Source organism: Pleurodeles waltl, chromosome 5 (assembly GCF_031143425.1).
Source record: "Pleurodeles waltl isolate 20211129_DDA chromosome 5, aPleWal1.hap1.20221129, whole genome shotgun sequence".
In the NCBI taxonomy this organism is placed as follows: domain Eukaryota; kingdom Metazoa; phylum Chordata; class Amphibia; order Caudata; family Salamandridae; genus Pleurodeles; species Pleurodeles waltl.
The window spans coordinates 379,889,510-379,908,087 of NC_090444.1; the positions used below are offsets into that span (position 1 = coordinate 379,889,510).

The following is an 18,578-nucleotide window of genomic DNA, read 5'->3' on the forward strand; positions in this document are numbered from 1 at the left end:
AGAGGATGCAGGACCCCATCCCAGATGAGTAAGGTAAGTATTTTTATTTTAAAGTGCCATTGGAGGCCCGTACATGGGGCCCTCTGCCTGGCAGAAGGTGTTATGGCCATGCCCAGGGGACACTGGTCCCCTGTGCTGGCCATTGGGTTTATGGGCATGACTCCTGTCTTTACTAAGACAGAGGTAATTTTTGGGTGGTTGTGCACCAGGAAATGATGTTAGGCTGGTTAGTGGCATTATTTTTGCCGCTAACAAGCCTAGCGTCATTTTCTGAAGCACAACCTCCTTTTCCCATACACGCCACCCCCACCTGGCTTGCATCTTTTTTTTTACGCTAGCCCAAGCTTAGTGCCGACTTGAGGCATTCTTTAAATATGGTGCCCGGCTGGCACTCTGGAATGACCCAAGCCAGCACTAAACCTTTTGACACAAAACTGCGTTAGCGCAGTTTTGTTTCAAAAAGCATAAATATGGGCCTTGATTTATTAGTTAGCCCCTTTAAAACACTTAAGTTTGTCAAAACACATACAATACTACGTGAGTGAGTGAACGAGTATTCTGTGTAGTCAGAATTCACTTAATTGAGCCTTCAAAATAAATTATACATTTTCAAAGCAAGCTGCTCATCTCTCACACTGGCATTCTGCAAAGAGCTGCTCTGCTGTCTTCTCAAAATCCTCATCTCATGTGGGTGGAAATTAACAGGATTGTGCCAACACACGCGAAAAAAATGAGAAAAGCCAGAAGGAGGTCTATAATTTTAATCATGTTATGCTAGTTACAAACTGTCAATCACGTCACACACAGGCACGAGACAGAGCGGATTTCATATTACCTATTGAAATGACATCTAGAAAAACAGCGCATGTGCTCTCTAGATGTGATTCCTTTCCACTATTATCACTTTGGTTTTCATGAACTTGAACAATTTTGGTATTCTGGTTTGCACATCTCGAGGTAAACAGAAGAGAACTTCCGTAATACATTTTCCTTGGCAGAATCTAGGATTATTCAAATGTTATGTCATCCAACTGTTTTATAATGCAGTTGTTTCCATGGCAGATAATCGCTAGGCAGTATCCAAACCCACCTCATACCACCATGATACATTTATTTAATGTAGGATATTGAAAGTAGTACATGTAATTTACTGGAAAATGTATGGTGCACTTGTCTGTTCTTGTACAAATAATTGCGTAGGATTTAAATATGTCAGAGTACTGAGTAAATGTGTTAATGGTTTTTGTCCTGAACTGCTGCATTAGAAAGTCTTTTAGAATATCAGATATAATATAATTAACAATGTTTTATTTATGGAAAATATCTAAACATTTCACTGTACACTGGAATCTCTTTAATGTGAATCTATGTTCTTGTTTCTCTTTTTGTACAATCTATAATTATTTATTCACTTATAAAAGTTTAATAAAGAATTGAAAAACAAAAGAAAGTCTTTTAGAAGTAGCAGTCTAAGGGTAAGATATAGAGTTCAGTGGTAATGGGAAACACTCCAACTTCCGATGAAAAGGTAAATATGGGGATTGTCTACTGGTATGATATTCTGTACTATACTGGCCCTATAGTTCAAACCATCTAGGAGGATTTAAGATTTCACATTACCGCAAAATACTACAGACCTCAACACAAGTAGCTTGGGAAATGGTCTCGAGTTCCAGCACCCCGAGAGCTACTGATACTGAGGGTACTGGTAACTCGAGAGGTGGGGAAAATCCGGCCCAATTTATTTTGTTCCCTGCCAATAAATATACTTAGATAGGAGGAATTACGAGCAGAATCAGGAAACTCGGGTCGAATCCCCAGTAATTCCTCATTTTAGACCGACTTTCACCTGGAGTTCCTGAAAGTAGAAAAAAAAAAATATATATATATATATATATATATATATATATATATATATATATATATATATATATATATATGGGGTTATTACAACTTTGGAGGAGGTGTTAATCCGTCCCAAATGTGGCGGATATACCACCAGCCGTATTACGAGTTCCATAGGATATAATGGACTCGTAATACGACTGGTGGTATATCCGTCACTTTACCGTCACTTTAGGGACGGATTAACACCTTCTCCAAAGTTGTAATAACCCCCATAGTTTGGATGAGGTCGGTAACTGCTGTTACTGGTCCCTTTGGAATTGGCTGGCTACTTATAATGAGGGCCCCATTACTAACGCGGTGTTAAGTTGGTTCAGTAGTAGCAGACCCAGTAAATGGTGATTCACGTAAATGGTGATTCACGTGGGCACTATTTAATGGGCGTGGCAATACAGTATAGGTCACCTCAGAATAGGGAGTACATTGATAATAATGCGAACTGAGAATGTTGCAGGATGCCGCTGTTTGTGCCTGTAGTGGGATCACCAAGGGGCTTGTGAATAGGCCGCTAACCCAAGCCCTAAATGGCGATTTGTTTGCATGTAGCATCCCTTGTAGTGCAGTACATATTATTAGTGTCATAATTCTAACTTGCCTCTCAACGGCCCGAAAACAATAGACATGAAGACGGTAGACCTAAGGACAGAGTTGAGAACTTTATGACATCCGCAGAAAGGAGCAGGGCAACACTTCTTGATGAATGTCACACTTTTAAAAGAACAATACTGTAGAACTGAAAGTAAACACCATGTAAAGCATTTCGGCATATTTTATATGAGAAAATCTTACAAAGGACACAAAAATGCCACATTCGACTGAGGTAATCAGTTCACTGCTTTGTATATGCTCTCTTTGGGAAGAAAAATATCTAAAAACACAATTTAAAAAAAATGAGGACAGAACACGTGACCAGTACAGGTGGGAGTGGAATTATGTGCGGAACTATTGAAAAACACCAAGTACCCTGGCCGAGACAGCAGAGGCAATTAAGAAAATTCACTTCCTAGCGTCTAGCCGCTTCCCAGCATTGTTGTTGCACGTTTGTTGGCTTCATCGATCCTCGATTTATTGCAATCGGCCTGGAAAAATAGACAAACAACAATACCCATTTAGAAACTTCAAAGAACACAGCATGAAATGCTGATTACCGTGGTGTCAGGGAAGATTTTGGGAGAAAAGAACATGAGAACATCAAATCTTTAATTTTGCACAAATTATCTTAAACCCTACGAAGTGCTCCAGAAACTAGGGGCCAGATTTACCAATATTTGGTGCAATGCAGCAAGACAACTTGCTTTGCTGTGTCAAATGGAGAAGAAAGGAATGCATCATATCTACTTATACGTGACACATTCTTGCTCTTTCCATGCGTTGTAACACTCAGTGCTGCCTAGCACCAACACAGGCAGTGTTACAGGCAGGATTGATTTTGTGCAGGAAGGTGCACTTTCCTGCACTAAAATAATTCTTTGAGATATTTTCCTCTTTCTACATGTGCTGTAGTGTAGAAAGAACAAAAAAGCTAGGAGAGACATTACGCTTCACCAGAGAAGGCGCAGCAAGTAAATCTGAGAAATGTGGGAGTACATCAAAAACTGTGGGCAGATGAGTGTAGCAACCCATGCTACACCCGTGGAACGCCGTGTCAGTGCAGAGTAATGCAAGACAGTGACTTGCGTTTCCTTGTGTTACTCTAGATTTACAAGGCCACGCAGAGCCATGCACAGTGGCTTTGTGTGGCAAAGTAAATCTGATTTAAGGGCTTGCGTCACCTTGCGTGACACAACAGCAATGCATGTCCTTTGTAAGTCTGGGCATAGGTACTTAGGTTTCACTACTGAGCTTTATACTTGGTAATATTCCACTTAGAAAGACAAAAACATGTCAACGCAATGTACATTTTGTGCAACAACTATCATTTTAAATGGGAAGGACATTACTTACTGTATCCAAACCACATAGAATTCCCATCAATACCAGAGGGCCACCTTTAAGGATTCACGTTTAGAAACTGAGATATCAACGACTGCAGCCCTACCTAGAGATCCATGTATTTTCAGATGTACATCTATAGCTGGGGAAGAGACTGTATCCATAAAAAGCATAAATAAACTCTCTAGGGTGTGGTCATGATGACTTTTATGGTGCACTGAGGAGTCAAGCGTCTGTTGTATGCCCCTGCAGAGTGTAAAATGAATGCATTTAATCCACATTTCTCAACGTTAGTACTTTATTTTAAAACAGCACAACTCAGAAATAGGCAAACCTTGCTCAATGTCTCCGAGATGGACTAACCGAATACAGGGCACTATCTCAGGGAAATAATGGGCTAGACAAATTCACTTTACGTCTTTCAGTCACATAAAACAGGTGCTCGAAACAGCGCTGGCTTAAAAGAGCCTATCATGATACGACCCCAAATTTTCATTGAGCAGTTAAGTGTGAGCGCTTGTACCCAGAAAGGGAATTGCTTGGCCATTACTGAGAGGATCTCAAAATTACCTTTTGAGCAGAATCAGTATTCCGAGAGGTATGGCCAGAGGTGTTCTTACTATTCCTGGGGTTTCCAAGGGCATATTTCACCAGGCAAAACCTGTCAAAGTATGCCTGTGGAAAACAGTCAAAATATGGGAGTTAAATGAAATGAATGAGTGCACACATACTAATGTCTGGAATAATTACCCTTTGAATAAGGGGAATCTCATAATGGTGCTCTATTACACACCCTGCAATGAGAGCACATTCATATTGGGATTTCCATGTGCAGGATATGGTTTGACACGAAGGGCTACATAGGGGTGTAAGAGTTAAAATGGCAAGGTATATTCACCATGGTCAACATGAAGTCTTGAGTAAAGACATGTAGACACAGCCTTTTGGCAATACCTTCAATATTTCAAGACAACCAAAGGGATGGTCCAATCAAGATAGTGGAATGCTAGTATTTCAAGCACTTCTAGCAGTTTATCAAATGGAGGTGCTTAGAATCTTGTCTCTGAAAGTAGGTGGCACACTTCATGTCAGGTATTCCAATTGTTCTAAGGAGACTGGAGACAGGTATACATGTACGGAGCTATCCATGTGATATAAATTATACAAGTTTAGGCTGTTTGTTACCTGAACATGTAATCTGATTAAATGGTTAGGAATGAAATATTTCTAAATCATCGTGGTACCAGATAAGCCTTATCCTCCCCATGCATTAATGGAGCTCACCCTTGCAAGAAGTCTTTGAAAAAATGATGGCTAAATAGTCCCTAATAATCGACTAAAGACATATATATATATACATATATATATATATATATATATATATATATATATATATATCACAGGCAGTTGAAAATCTCATTGTTCACCTTCACTGGTTTGCAGTTTACATTTACAGCATCTTTCTTAAGTTCATTTATCCAGTATGCCCCTTACAACTTAATTCTCAGTCATATGTTATGATTGAGAATGTACTTGTAAGGGTCAGGTTTAAAACTCAAAAGTTATAAAAATCCCACCATCACATAAAGTCCCACAATCACATACCATAGACAGCAAAGCTAGAGCAATTCTACAAGCTCACACAGCAAAGTTACTGCTGAATTACACATGGCTTACAGGACCAGAGAGCAGACAGATAAGCTCAATTTTACCTTATCAGTCTCAATAGCAGTAAAGATATCACACATTGTTTTCAAAAGTGGGCAAAACCATGAAACAACAGCCAGAGTAGCTAGGGGCAATCTTTTGATGCAGGTCATTGCGGCAAGCCTTGCGTCAAAGGAAAAAGAGCAGCAATGCACCGTCTCTACAAAATACAGTGCATCCCTGTCCTTTCCCCTACACTGGTGCACAATGGGCTGCCCTATGCCAACGCAGGCAACCTTGCACAATGGTGCAAGGGTGTCTGTGTTGAGAGGATGATTGTTCCCCTTACTGCACAAAATAACCATGAGAGGAATTTTCCTGCAGCAGACACAGAAAGAAGAAAAAGTGGGCAGAAATAAAAGTATTTCTCCTCATTGTGCATCCCTTATGCCTCTCCTGGAGCGGCATAGGCTTTTGATGCATCCCCAGGTTTAAAAATCCTTGTGTATCTGGGAATGCATCAAAATCCATTGATGTTGCGTGGGAACAGCCACTGCAACATCCATGGAATGCCTGTTTGACGCAGAGTAAGGCAACGCAGCAACTTCCGCTGCATTGCCATACTTCATATCTATGAGGCAATGAAAAGCCACACAAAGTGGCTTTGCGTGGCCTTGTAGATAGAGGCCTGCAGGCTGTGTCTTCAGTGAACCAAAAAAAAGTGACACACCAGCAGCGCAAGCCACTTGTAAATATGACCCTAAGACTCTGTGGCACTAAGCATCGTAACTTTTTAAAAAAATTTTTTTTTACTGGAATTGTACATTAAATATGGAATACGCACAGCTTAGATTTACCTTACAATTTCACTTCTGCTCAAGAACTACCAGAATTTACTTGACAGTGGGTCTCAGGGTTGCTAGTTCATGAGAGATTCAGAAACAAAAGAGTGACATGCACCTATGGGTGCTGGGGAGGTGGAAACTGGAGAGTCTTGAATGCAGGTATTAGAATGCTATCTATTCTGAGATGGCGGAGCCCCCCTGTATGGAGAGCAAGGGGTCACCCCAAAGCAGGATAGTGACCAGGTCCCCTTCTGGATCACAATAGCCAGAACAATATTAAAGGACTCTATTCTCAATCACTTTTCACCTGGCATCTGTGCGTGTTAGTTTGGGTTACGTCTTGTTTTAGCTCAATCACTGCTCTCCTGCCATTAGCACCTTTGTCATTTTCTTGAATTCTTGTGGGTCGACTTGCTAGGCAGGAATCGTCGTGCTGTTGATACCTACCTCTTCCTTTTCCTCATTCTGCACCTTTCATTCTAGAATTTCCAGATCCATCCTGTTGGCAAAGCTGTCCCCTAGCCTCCATGTGGTTAGTGGGATAACAAACATTTGATGTATTGGATTTACCAAATGTCTTAAGTGTTTTAAAGTGCGTTAAAACTTTGAATGCATACATACAGGGGATCCACACAGTAGCCATTTCAGTGTCTTTCCCTTTCTGTTCCCCTCTCTCCTGTTTTTTCCAGCGCCTGATTCTCAGTGCTTGTGGGTATTAGATCATTAACAAGGATCATAGACTTCAGGGAGACTTAAGCCTATCTGCTTGGAATCCAGTTCTAAACACAGTCATGACAATAACATCAACCTCCCATTGACAACCTCACCAAAGTAGGATACCTGCACCACACACAATAACCTCTGTTCGCTAAACTTGCTAAAATGAAACAATCACCTAATCAAAGGTTTGCACACTTGCAAGGATACCCTTAACTTCCAAGGGAAGGGAGAAACCATCTACCACAATGCTCTGCTGCCATACCAGTGTGAACAATCACCAGCTCTTCGCAATCCACTGAGATCTTACCTGAAAACATCTTAAATTAAACCTATCCTAAAGTGGCAGGCACTAGACCACTTGGAACTAGTAAACTACAGCCTAATAGCCAATAGATTATAGCCTTTTTAAAATATGATGCTTCGTTAAACAAAATAGACTAGTATCTGACAGACAGAATTCAGACATGGAAGGAGGACTAAATCAGGATTAATATCCATTTGGGATGACATCAAGAACTAAGCCACTGCAAACTGAGCCACCACATTACTGCTCTCGATCTTTAATGCTGTAGACCACCAACCACTAGCCCAAAGACTATATGGCACTGAAATCCAGGGTATGGTCTAGAAATAGAAATCTCAAAGATAGTACAATTTATCAAATTTCCCTGATTGTCTCTTGTCCATTCACCTGTTAGACAGGTATCTCTCATGGCACAACATTCAGTCACTTTCCTTTTCAATGTGTACCTGACACCACTTCCTGATCTTGTCAGCTCCTTTAAGCTATGTTGACAACCCCAAAATATCTGAATGCTGGAAATACCATTGGATAGCAAGGCTTATAGGCTTCAGCACATGCATCTTGGCAGTGAATGATAAAGAATAATATTAAACAAAGCTTTCCCAAAATACCAATACTTGCTTACCAAGCATGGAAAAACCATGATCCTATTTCAATCTGGCCTCTTGAGGTAGCACCACCATCACCAAATCCATTTGATGAGGTGAATACCCTTGGCATAATCATGGATTCCAAGCTCTCACTTCCGAAACAAGTAAAAAAAGTGACAATAAACAATTCCTACATGATGAGTAAACTACAACATATTTCTACTTACGAATGCCTTTCTCAAAGAATACCGGGACCACTAGCCTTAGTGTTGCCACAATCACATAAAATCCCACAATCAAATACCGTAGACAGCCAATGGGCTCTATATAAGACCCTCTAGAATGTCCATTAGCAAGATCAAACCTATCCAGAATGCTCCAGCAAGAGAAGTCCTAAACCTGAGCAGACAAGATCCCAATACCACTGCACTTGAAGCTTTACACAGATGACCAGTCGCCAAAGAAAAACTCCTTCCAAACTTTGGCACACAGGCTGGTCTAAGGGACTCAAGCAGTACATACATAAACAAAAACCTCAGATTGAGAATGGCTCCAATCCTTGCATTTCCCCCTTTTCAAAGAATCATCATCAGAGGCAAGAGTTGAATATTTGAATAGTTGAATACATCAATACATATCAGGGCCACCTAATGCACCTCCTAGGAAACACATGGAAACTACTAAATTACAAGCAGATCTAATAGAGAAATGTTTTATATCCTGTTCATTAATGATTATTTGTATTCTCCTAACGTAATCAGTTATATGAATTAATCCACTCCACCATATCTGGTGAAGAGGGAAGAACAACAAAAAACACATTTGCCCATTAATGTAATTAATTTATTTCCAATAAATTAAAAAGCATCAAAATGTAACACCAGCAAATTTACACATAAACATGTATAAAACAATAATATACTACAAGAAAAAAAACATTAAGTGCATTTGCTTGTGCTCAGAGACTGTTGCAAGAGCAAAAAAAACATGTATGTCTGTTTCGTGTAAATATGGAATTTATGAAATCTTTCCTCAAGTACACCTGGGAAAACCTTGAGAGTTGCTGCTTCCCACTATTACTCATGGAAATCTTTGAGAATTTGAAAACAGTTGGACATTTTGAAATGTATAAACATACAGAAATAAGGGCCTGATTTTGAGTTTAGTGGCCAGGTTACTCTTTCAAAAACATGCCGGATATCCTATCCGCCGTATTACAATTCCCATCGGATATAATAAGATCCTAATACGTCTGATTGGAGATTTGTCACATTTGTGACAGAGAACCCCATCCACAAAACTCTGAATCAGGCCCTAAATCCCTGTTTTTTTTAAAACAGGTTCTGTACTGTCCCATCAAAAAACGAATGCACACTGTGTGATAATGCAAACTATAGGGTTAAATGGGTCAATAAGCTTCAGTACCATCTTACTAGTTAAGGGCCTTTCAAAAGGACAGCACAATTCACTTTTCATGACGAGTCAACTGTCAGAGAATGGTGCTACAAGACTAAAAGCATATGTTCAATATGTATGTGTTGGACTGGCCCTTTCCGCAGGGTCACCACAGATTTGTGCCTCCCTCTGCTTCCTTTGCTGAACCCATTTCTGTTGGGTTTTAGAAGTCTGTGCACTTTTTTCCCTGCTAACCATTGTTAAGTGCTTGTGCTCGCTCCTAAAACTTAAAAACATTGTAAAACTGGCCTACACCTGATTGCTACATTTAGTTCACTTGTACAACCTTATACAACCTTAGTACATGGTACTGCAGGCATACTCATGCAGCCTGTAGTGCAGTTATAAACTGACATGTCAAACTGGCAAAATCAGCCGTTTCCCATGGTTAAACTTTTCTTTTTATTACTCACAAGTTACCTCTAAGGTAGGCCCTAAAAGTTTATTGGGCAAAATGGATGGTATTTGAAAGGTAGGGCATGTGTGTTTAAACTTTACATTCCTGAAACTGAAAAACTCCTAAAATTATTTTTCACTGTTCTAAGGCTATCTTTCCTATAAACTAACACCGGGTTACCTTACTTCATTTAGTAAGTGCTAACTTTACATTGGGAGCAGATACAAAAATCATGTTTACAATCCAATGAATTGCAATTTTAAATCCCCCTTTTATAGGCTGGATTTGAAGTTACAATTTTTGAAAATGCCACATTTAGAAGGTTATTATTATGTTCCAGCCCAAAACTGTGCATTTCTACTAGTGTCCTCGCGGTCACATGACTGTGAATGAACCTCTGGTAGTGTCTTGTGTACGGCTTCCAGACATAGGAAGAAAGAAGGCCTAGGTGTGAGGGGAGAAGGTCTTCCTGGCAGGATAGCTGTAGTGGAGCTGTACCCTGCCATGATTACACGTCAAAGGGCTCTTCCAGCAACACACAAATGAACGTGATGCCAGGCATGTCCTTGTCTTTGTCAGCCTAGACAGATTGGAACTAGGTCAAGGAGAAGGTGAAGAACTGACCAGAACTAGCTATGGGGGATGGTCAGGGAACTCCCCTACGCTGGGACCAGATCGGAATTGCTCATCAAGAAACTCCTAGACCACTGGAAGATTCAGAAAAAGGACTGCCCTGCTATCTGCGGGAGCAGGACTGCTCTGCTGGTCTAAGGGAGGATTGGACCTGCTTGCCATAAGCCCAGGAAACCCAGAGTGACTTCAACGGTGAGCTACGTGGACATAACAAGCCTTACTGAGGCCTCCCTGCAACTGCCAAGCTGACCAGCACCATTTGGACCTACCTGAACCCTGCTGCTGTTGGAGCAAGTCCTGAACCCCAAAGGAATGCCCCAGGCCTGGACTCCTGGCTAGCATCAGTGAGAACTCCTTCTGAAGTAAAGGTGAAATTACAGAAGTTTTAGACTTCTCGTGACCTCTTCACGTTGATAATTAAAAACGTGCAATGGCCACCAATGTGAAGCTCCAGCGGCTCCTGCTTTTCACACTGACAGTGACCATCTGTGATGACCAGTAACTCGAGACATGCCCTTCATGCCGATAATGACCATTGGTAATGATCAACTCGTACAAAGCTCCAGTGATGACCGGCTCTTTGTGCTACAACAACTGTTGGCAACACTCAAATTGAGCCTCAGACCAAAAGCCTCCTTGTCACGGCCCTCACCAACACGAATGCCACCTTTGCACTCAACTTGAGGAGGTAACTTTTCAAAGGAGCTATCTTGGAACTCCACTGCGGTTGGTCTGAATCTGTGACTTTTCTCCGGTCTAGGGTGACTGGATAACTGTGAGTGGCTCTTTGTGCATTTTGCTGGTATTTTCACCTAAAAGGTTTAAGTCTAAAAAATTTACTACTACTATTTTTCTAAATCAGTTTGGGACTTTTCTTGTGTTATGTTTTCACTTTATCCCTGTTTGAGTACTGCATGAACTTTACATAGTGCCGAGCTACAAGAGGGCTAAACACAGATTAATTTAGTAACTTTTTGTGGTTTACCCTTACAAGGACTGAATTTATTATTTGAGTGGGGTTTCTATCACTCTAAACTAATATTCCAAATTCTTAGAGTGGGGAAGATCTTATAGTCAACCTCCACAACCAACTTATTTCTGTAATGACTTCTGTAATGACTAGTGATGTTGTCAATGATGTCATTGAACATTTCATGAGGGATACTACATGTGAGGTCATAAGCAGTGCATGGTGGGGGGCACAAGTTATAGCTACACCACTAAACCATAACTAGTGCATGTCCGTGTTTTTTTCTTTTAAAACAGTAGTTTTTATATATTTAAAGGCCTAACTACACCATTCATTTAACCTTAGATTTTTTATCAGTGAATTTCTAGTGTTTTTAATTGTAACCTAAATTCTTACTACTTTATCTAACTATAATGTTACTTTAACCTTTATTTTTTCAGTGAATTTCTGAGGTCTTTTAACATAAAGTAGTATATTATTACCACATCTAACCATGACATGATTTTAATCTTTGTTTTTCAGTCATATTCTGGGGGTTTTTGATCATATTTACCTAACTCCCTCCATTAGCAAACCTTTTGGACACACCGCCTGGAAGCAGGGTCATGCCCAAACCCCAACAGGCATTCAACCCACAGGTTTGGAAAGTTTCATGAAGAATATGTTGGTTTGCCAATAACTTTGGTGCAGTTTGATCAATCTTCATAAAACTTTTTTTTAAAAGTTAATTGACCTCAGCTCCTTCCTGGAAAGTTTTGGGAGGATCTTTCAAGCGGGAGATGAGATAAAAGGGGGTCTAAAAACCAGATGTCCCCATGCATTTTCCATAGACTTTTTTGAAAAATCCCACAGCAAAAACTGCTTCACAGAAATACACCAAATTTGGCAGGAAACTAGAGCTTCATCCTAAATGCATGTTTTTGTGATTTGGTGTAAATCCAATCAGTAGTTTTTGAGAAAATAAGGATCAAAAATATTTGCATTTCCAGACGGTTGGGTTTGAGGGACTCTCACAAACGTCTCTTGAAGCCAATTTAAAAAATAGAGCATTCTGATTGGTATAGGGTTCTTTTCCATTGGGCTGACTTGCTACCACAGGAGTCAGGCTCACACAGGAGAAAGCACTCTGATTGTCTGTCTACAACATGAGAAAAAAATGTTGCAGGCAGCCATTACAGGCCTTGAGGACTTAGTCCCATGTCTTGGGATTGTTTTTGGAAAACAATATAAGAGGGCAGAGTAGTCCCCTTAGCCCTTGTGGGGGGTGTGGTCCGAAAGGAACTCTCACTAGGGCCAAAGTTGGGGAAAATTATTTTTATGTGCCACAATTCAGTGGGAGTCCTTCTGGACTCATGCAGGATTGAAGTATACAAAAAGGGAAAACACCGGCCGGTGTTCTTTTTCCTGTAGTTCTTAGACCTCCAGAGTGGTCCAGGGCCCATGGGTCTTCTGTTAAAAATATTTGGGGACGGGTGGGTGAGTGAGGCCTCCTCTCTGAGCCCCAGGGACCCCAATCCCCCACTGCTCAATAAAAATTTAAGGGAAGGGGGCCTTGCAGCATCCCTCTCCCCGTGCCTCTATTGGGCCCTGGGGACTCCAACCCAAGGACTGAATATTAAATACAGGGGCAGGGCATGCAGCCCAATTCCTGAGCCACTAAATTGCCCCGGGGAGGCCCTTTCTTGGAGCCAAACAATAAATGCAGGGGGAAAGGGGCATGCAGGCTCTCTCCCTGAGCCACTAATGGGCCCCAGGAACACCACCTCCCCCTCAGGGCTAAGTATTCAAAATAGAGGAGGGGCATGCAGTCCCACTACCCAACCCTGCAAATGCCTCGGGGATTCCATCCCTGGGGCCAGCTCATTAACTTTGTCCTGGAGAGCCAACACCCAGGATACAGTGGTTTTCCCTGCCTACACTGCTGCGACCAGCTCTTTGTGCTACACCAACAACTGTTGGCAGCATTCAAATTGCACCTGGTTCTAAAAAGCTTCTTACTCACGGCCCTCGCCAATGTGAATGGCCCATTGTGCCAGATTTGAGGAGGTAACTTTTCCGAGGGACTAACTTAGAGCTTCATTGTGGTCGGTCTTGCCTTGTGACTTTTCTCCAGTTTCCAGTCAGCAGATGGGGTCCTGGGGGACTTAAAGGCTAAGAGAGGGGGTTAGTGTACCCCCTCCTCAATAATTGTTTTAAAAACGTGTATCCCAGGTGAGCACCTGGATACCATAATGAATTATAAAAAGTGGCAGTAGCCACACATTTACTATTCACTGCTCTTTCTAAGACTGCCTCATAATGCCCTTCAAGGGCTTTTTTGTTGATATCGTTTTTAAGCTTCGTGGTGCCCCTGGAATAGAGAGGGACACCATCAAGCCTTTGTTATGTGACGGGAGGGTTTAGAGAGTGAAGCAGTCTCCAGCAACATTTAGAAAAAACAGCAAGTGTTCTGGGTCATTTAAACCATGACACCAGGAAAGCTTACGATATTTTTTAAAGCACTTCTAGTTGGAGCTCTATGCTGTCCAGTTGATGTGCAAGGCTCTACTGTGGTTGCTTTTATGATTGCATTCTGTGAGCTAAAATGTTAAAAGAAAGACTCAGAGACATGTTGGTGTACTTAAAAAAATGAATATGAGTCTTTCTTTTTACATTTTCAGCCCACAAAATGCAATAATAAATACTATGGGCCAGATGTATAATGCATTTCTGTGAATCCGGCCGTTTGCGACTAGTAGAATACTTTTTGGTATGTATGAATTCCAGCTTGTGATTCACTAACATGTTACTGAATCTCAATTTGGAATTGGCAATACATACCGTTTCGGTATTAGGAAGGGGTGTGTCAAGGGCGCCTCTACTTAATAAGGATTTCCAGAAGTATGTAGGAATGTTTTGTGACCGAAATGCAGTTGCAAAACATTTGCATTTTATCACCTACTTCAAGTAGGTGCTAACCCATTTGCAAAAGGGAAGGGGTCCCCAAGGGACCCCTTCCCCTTTGTGAATGGAATTTAAAACACTTTTGAAGAGCAGGCAGTGGTCCCATGGATCACTGCCTGCTCTTAAAAAATGAAAAGAAAACTAGATTTTTCTTTTTTAAACATACTTTGCATTTATATATTACAGAGTGCAGATAGCTACTTCGTAGACATAATATATATAAATCAGCACTCTGTAATATAAATATATAGATATATGTATATCTATCTATCTATACATATATATATATTATCATTTGTTTTCTGTATTTGCGTTCAAGTCTACGCCCAATACGGCAGACTGGGAAAGGGTCGCAAACAAGTGATGTTAATACCTTACTTCATGCTAGAAGCAATCACCCAAAAAATCTGATTCAAAGCATTCCCTATGGTGAATTACTAAGGGCTCGCAGAAACTGCAGTTTAGATGCAACCTTTGAAAAAGAAGCAAATCTTATGACAAAGAGATTTACAGAGAAAGGATACTCTTGTAGTACTATAGAAAAGGCTTTGACAAAAGTGAGACAGGTGAATAGGAATGGTCTGCTATTAACTAGACCTGAAGGAGAAAATCTGGATGATAGAGAAATGAGATTTGTTACAACATATCATAGTAAGACACAGCTCTCACTTGCAGAAAGCAGAGTTTTCATCTGCTTCCCTGCACATATAGATTTCTATTTAAAGCTGCTCTCTGCTTGTGGGAGCAATGCTGGCTCCCGCAGGATGCAGGGAGCCAGCTAGAACCACGGGCCTTGAGGCTTCCCCCCGCGGAGATGTCACTCTCTCTCTCTCTTTCTTCCATCCCATAATGGGATGTAAGAGAGAGATTGTCATTGTAATGGTCACTCCATGCAATTACTTCAACCCGTCAAAGTAGCAAGATGTGTGGTGCAAAAGTTATTCTTACCTTTTAATGGACAGCAGACAAGGGTCACTTCTGGCCTAATGTTAAAGCTCTTGTACTGTCAGTAGGTTGAAGGTTCAAATTCTAGTATCTTTTGACAGTGTGTCTGTTTATTTTCTAGTGTTTTGACTGTTAAAAATTTCTAATCATGGAACATTGAAGGCCGGAATCTGGGGAACATGGCGGCCGGTTGAAGCGCTGACCGCGAACTCCCATCGGACGAGAGACGCGATCTGTGACCCCTGACCTGGAAATGACGCGCTGAGAGCCGGAGCAGTGCCGCAGTTGGATCGACGCGCGAGAGGATCACCGCGGCCGTAGAGGGGCCCCCTTGTTGTGACGAGGAAGAGGTTTGGAGGAGAGACGCCGGGGGAGAGACTAGGGGAGAGACTGGGATTGTGCAGGGCTCCTAGACCGGCGCCCCGGGCGGGTCGCTCCTCTTGCCGGGAAGAGCTGTTGATGGCGTTTTTTTTTTTTTCTTTTTTTTCTTCTTTCTCTCGGTGTTGAGGCTGACAGAGCTCCCTGCGTGAGAAACACACACTGATAAATCCAGATTGGTAGGAATACCATAAAACGTTAATTAACCGGAACATCGGATCTTTAAAAACAATCGCAGGTTGAATCTGCATAGGAATTTTTTTTTTTTTTTTCCTTTGTGAGCCTTTCTTTTTTGTTTTTGAGACTTCCTCTGTCACCCACAGAGGTTTGATGTTAAACTCTCTTATCATTAACTTTGAGCATTGTCTCTTTGCTTTAAGAGTTATTCCAACGTTGCTTCTACTCCTTGAATTAGACCGAGTTGGGCATCACTGGGCATCATTTGCCTATCGGGCTTGGAGTAGCTATTTGAAGGACTCGGAAGGATCCTAGAAAATCCAGTCTCGGAATACGTTACTATTGGAGTGTACTTGTCTATATTGATCTCCCCGCCCCAGGTCGGGAGATTTAATTAAAAATCACGGCGAACAAGGAGGGGGGCGAAATTGCTTCGGCGAGAGGTGGTCAGGGGGTCCCCTGGAATCAAGCTTTAAATTCCAGTATTTGGGCTGAAGCAGTGAGGGGTGTGCGACGAGGGAGATCTTATACCTCTCGCTGTTCTCTTCGTGGGAGTTTACCGGAGACTCCGGGGCTTTCCACTAGGAGTAATTTGAACAGGAATAGGGTGGGAGGAGAACGTGATACCAGCAGAGCCTCTCGGTGCATGTCTCCAATCAAACGCCGCCCCAGGGTTGTACGGACAGAGGTTAAAAACCTGGTTGGTGCAAGGACTTGTAAGCCCGGCCCCCTGGGTGTGAGTGATAAGCCCCAGGCTTATTCATCAGAGACTGTAGCAGTTACAAATCCTGGATATAAGACTCACGGCGAAGTCTCTTTAAAGGGGACTGATCAAATTTTGTCATCTGTGGGCCCTCCTATCCCTCTCTTGGGGGAAGGCCAACCTGAACCTCTGGGGAGGAGTGAATCATTGATCACAAGATATTTTCGGACCACTACCTTTCCATTGCAGGATATGGCAAATAGTCAACTAACCTCAGATGATTTATAAATGTCAAATTTAGCTATGCGTTTGGCTAGGCGGTCGCCCCTAAATCCATTAGACAAGGATCTAGATGGACAGGGAGAGGATTCCTCTAAATTATCGGCTTTGTTAGAAGTGGAGAGTAACCCTCTCAGAGGTACAATGTCTTATGGTATGGACGTACAGGCCCTGCTAATCTCTCTTACTAAAGAGATTAGGGAAAAATTTGAGACATCAGAAAATAACCAAACAAGGATTCGGGAAGTATGTGAGGCTTTGGAAAATAAAATCACTTTGTTAACAGATCGGATGGGTAAACTCGAGACTGTGGTGGCGGCCCATGAGGAGCGGGTGGCAGCTCAATCTGAGGATATTTCACAATTAAAACGTGGGGAAAAGTTGTTACAGGACAAACTAGAGATTTTGGAAAATAACATGCGGAGAAATAATATCAGGCTTTTGGGTGTTCCTGAGGGATTGGAAGGTGAAGATATTAAGGGCTATGTGATTGCTTTGATAAAAGAGGTTATCCCAAATACAGCAGTGTTTAACCTGGAAGAGGATATTCAAAGAGTCCATCGTGACCCGTTCAAGAAAAATCCCGGGAGGAAGAATCCCAGGAGGATTCTGATAAATTTCAATACGTACTCTATCAAGGAAAAAATTCTGTCTGAAGCCCTTAAAGTTGGTGTTTTTTCCAAGGGGGATTGGGCCTTCAGGATAAGATCGGACTTGTCTAAAGCAACGTTAGATAGACAGTGGGAATTGGGAAATTTTATGCGTGAGCTTCGTTCTCTTGGGGCTACCGTACAGCTAAGGTTTCCGGCAGCACTCCGGATCATGTGGAAGAACAAAATGTATAACATGAGAGATCCGGGGGAGGTTAGCGCATTTATAGACCAGATTAAGGCGTCACAATAAGATCTAGTGGAAGTATCTCGTCCGATGGGGAGTTCGAATTTAGGATAACAGGATGGTTATCCTACTAGAATCAGGGAGGGTTCCCCAGGGTAGGGGGGTTGGGTTTGGGTGGGAGTTGGGGTTGGTGTTGGTGGAGGGGGTGGAAGGCACTGGGTGTGGGGGTTTGGGTTGGGTTAGGTGGGTTAGGTGGGTTGAAAGGATAAAAATAAGAAAGTCCTCATATGTTGTTTACCTAGGAGGGGGGTGCGCTGTGCTTATGACGTTTTCCTTTTCTCCTGACAGATATGTCTAAGTATGGGAATTTAAGACTGAAATTTCTTTCTTGGAATGTGAATGGTTTAAGAGTGGTAAGCAGGAGGAGGAAGATTTTTGAATATTTAAGATTGGCGGAAGAGGAGATTATCATATTGCAAGAAACTCATCTCCAACAAACAGAGTGGGAGACCTGGGTTAAACGGTTGAATTGGGTTTCTCTTAGCGTATGCTCCTCCCAAACTAGTGTGATAAAAGGCGTGGCAGTTCTCATCAAAAAATCCATAAAGCTTAGGATAGGATCGGTGCAAGTTGACCCTAGAGGGAGATGGGTAGTGGTAGAACTGTGCGTATGTGGCTATTGGGTCACGGTGGCAGGCTATTATGGACCTAACCTAGATGATCCCACACCATTTCAAGAGTTATTCAATATTTTACTTCTAGCTACATATCCAGTGGTACTAGGCGGAGATTTCAACATTTTGTTAGACCCTGTACACGATAAGTCAACCCCTCGAGGTACGGATAACTCTCCTAAAATGAGGGCACAGGTGAAACAAGCCATGCAAGATTTAGGATTGGTAGACATATGGCACTGCA

General features: G+C 41.9%; 1 protein-coding gene across 5 annotated transcripts in view; it reads right to left on the bottom strand.

The window, feature by feature from the left end:
- Nucleotides 1-1,922: 1,922 nt before the first annotated feature.
- LOC138295682 (synaptosomal-associated protein 25-like) overlaps nucleotides 1,923-18,578 on the bottom strand; it is a 593,575-nt gene continuing 576,919 nt past the window's right edge. For all 5 annotated transcript variants that reach the window (XM_069234122.1, XM_069234124.1, XM_069234121.1 and 2 more), the window contains one exon: nucleotides 1,923-2,984. In XM_069234122.1, the coding sequence (XP_069090223.1) occupies nucleotides 2,916-2,984 (69 nt within the window). In that variant the 3' untranslated portion in view covers nucleotides 1,923-2,915. The remainder of the gene's footprint in view (nucleotides 2,985-18,578) is intronic.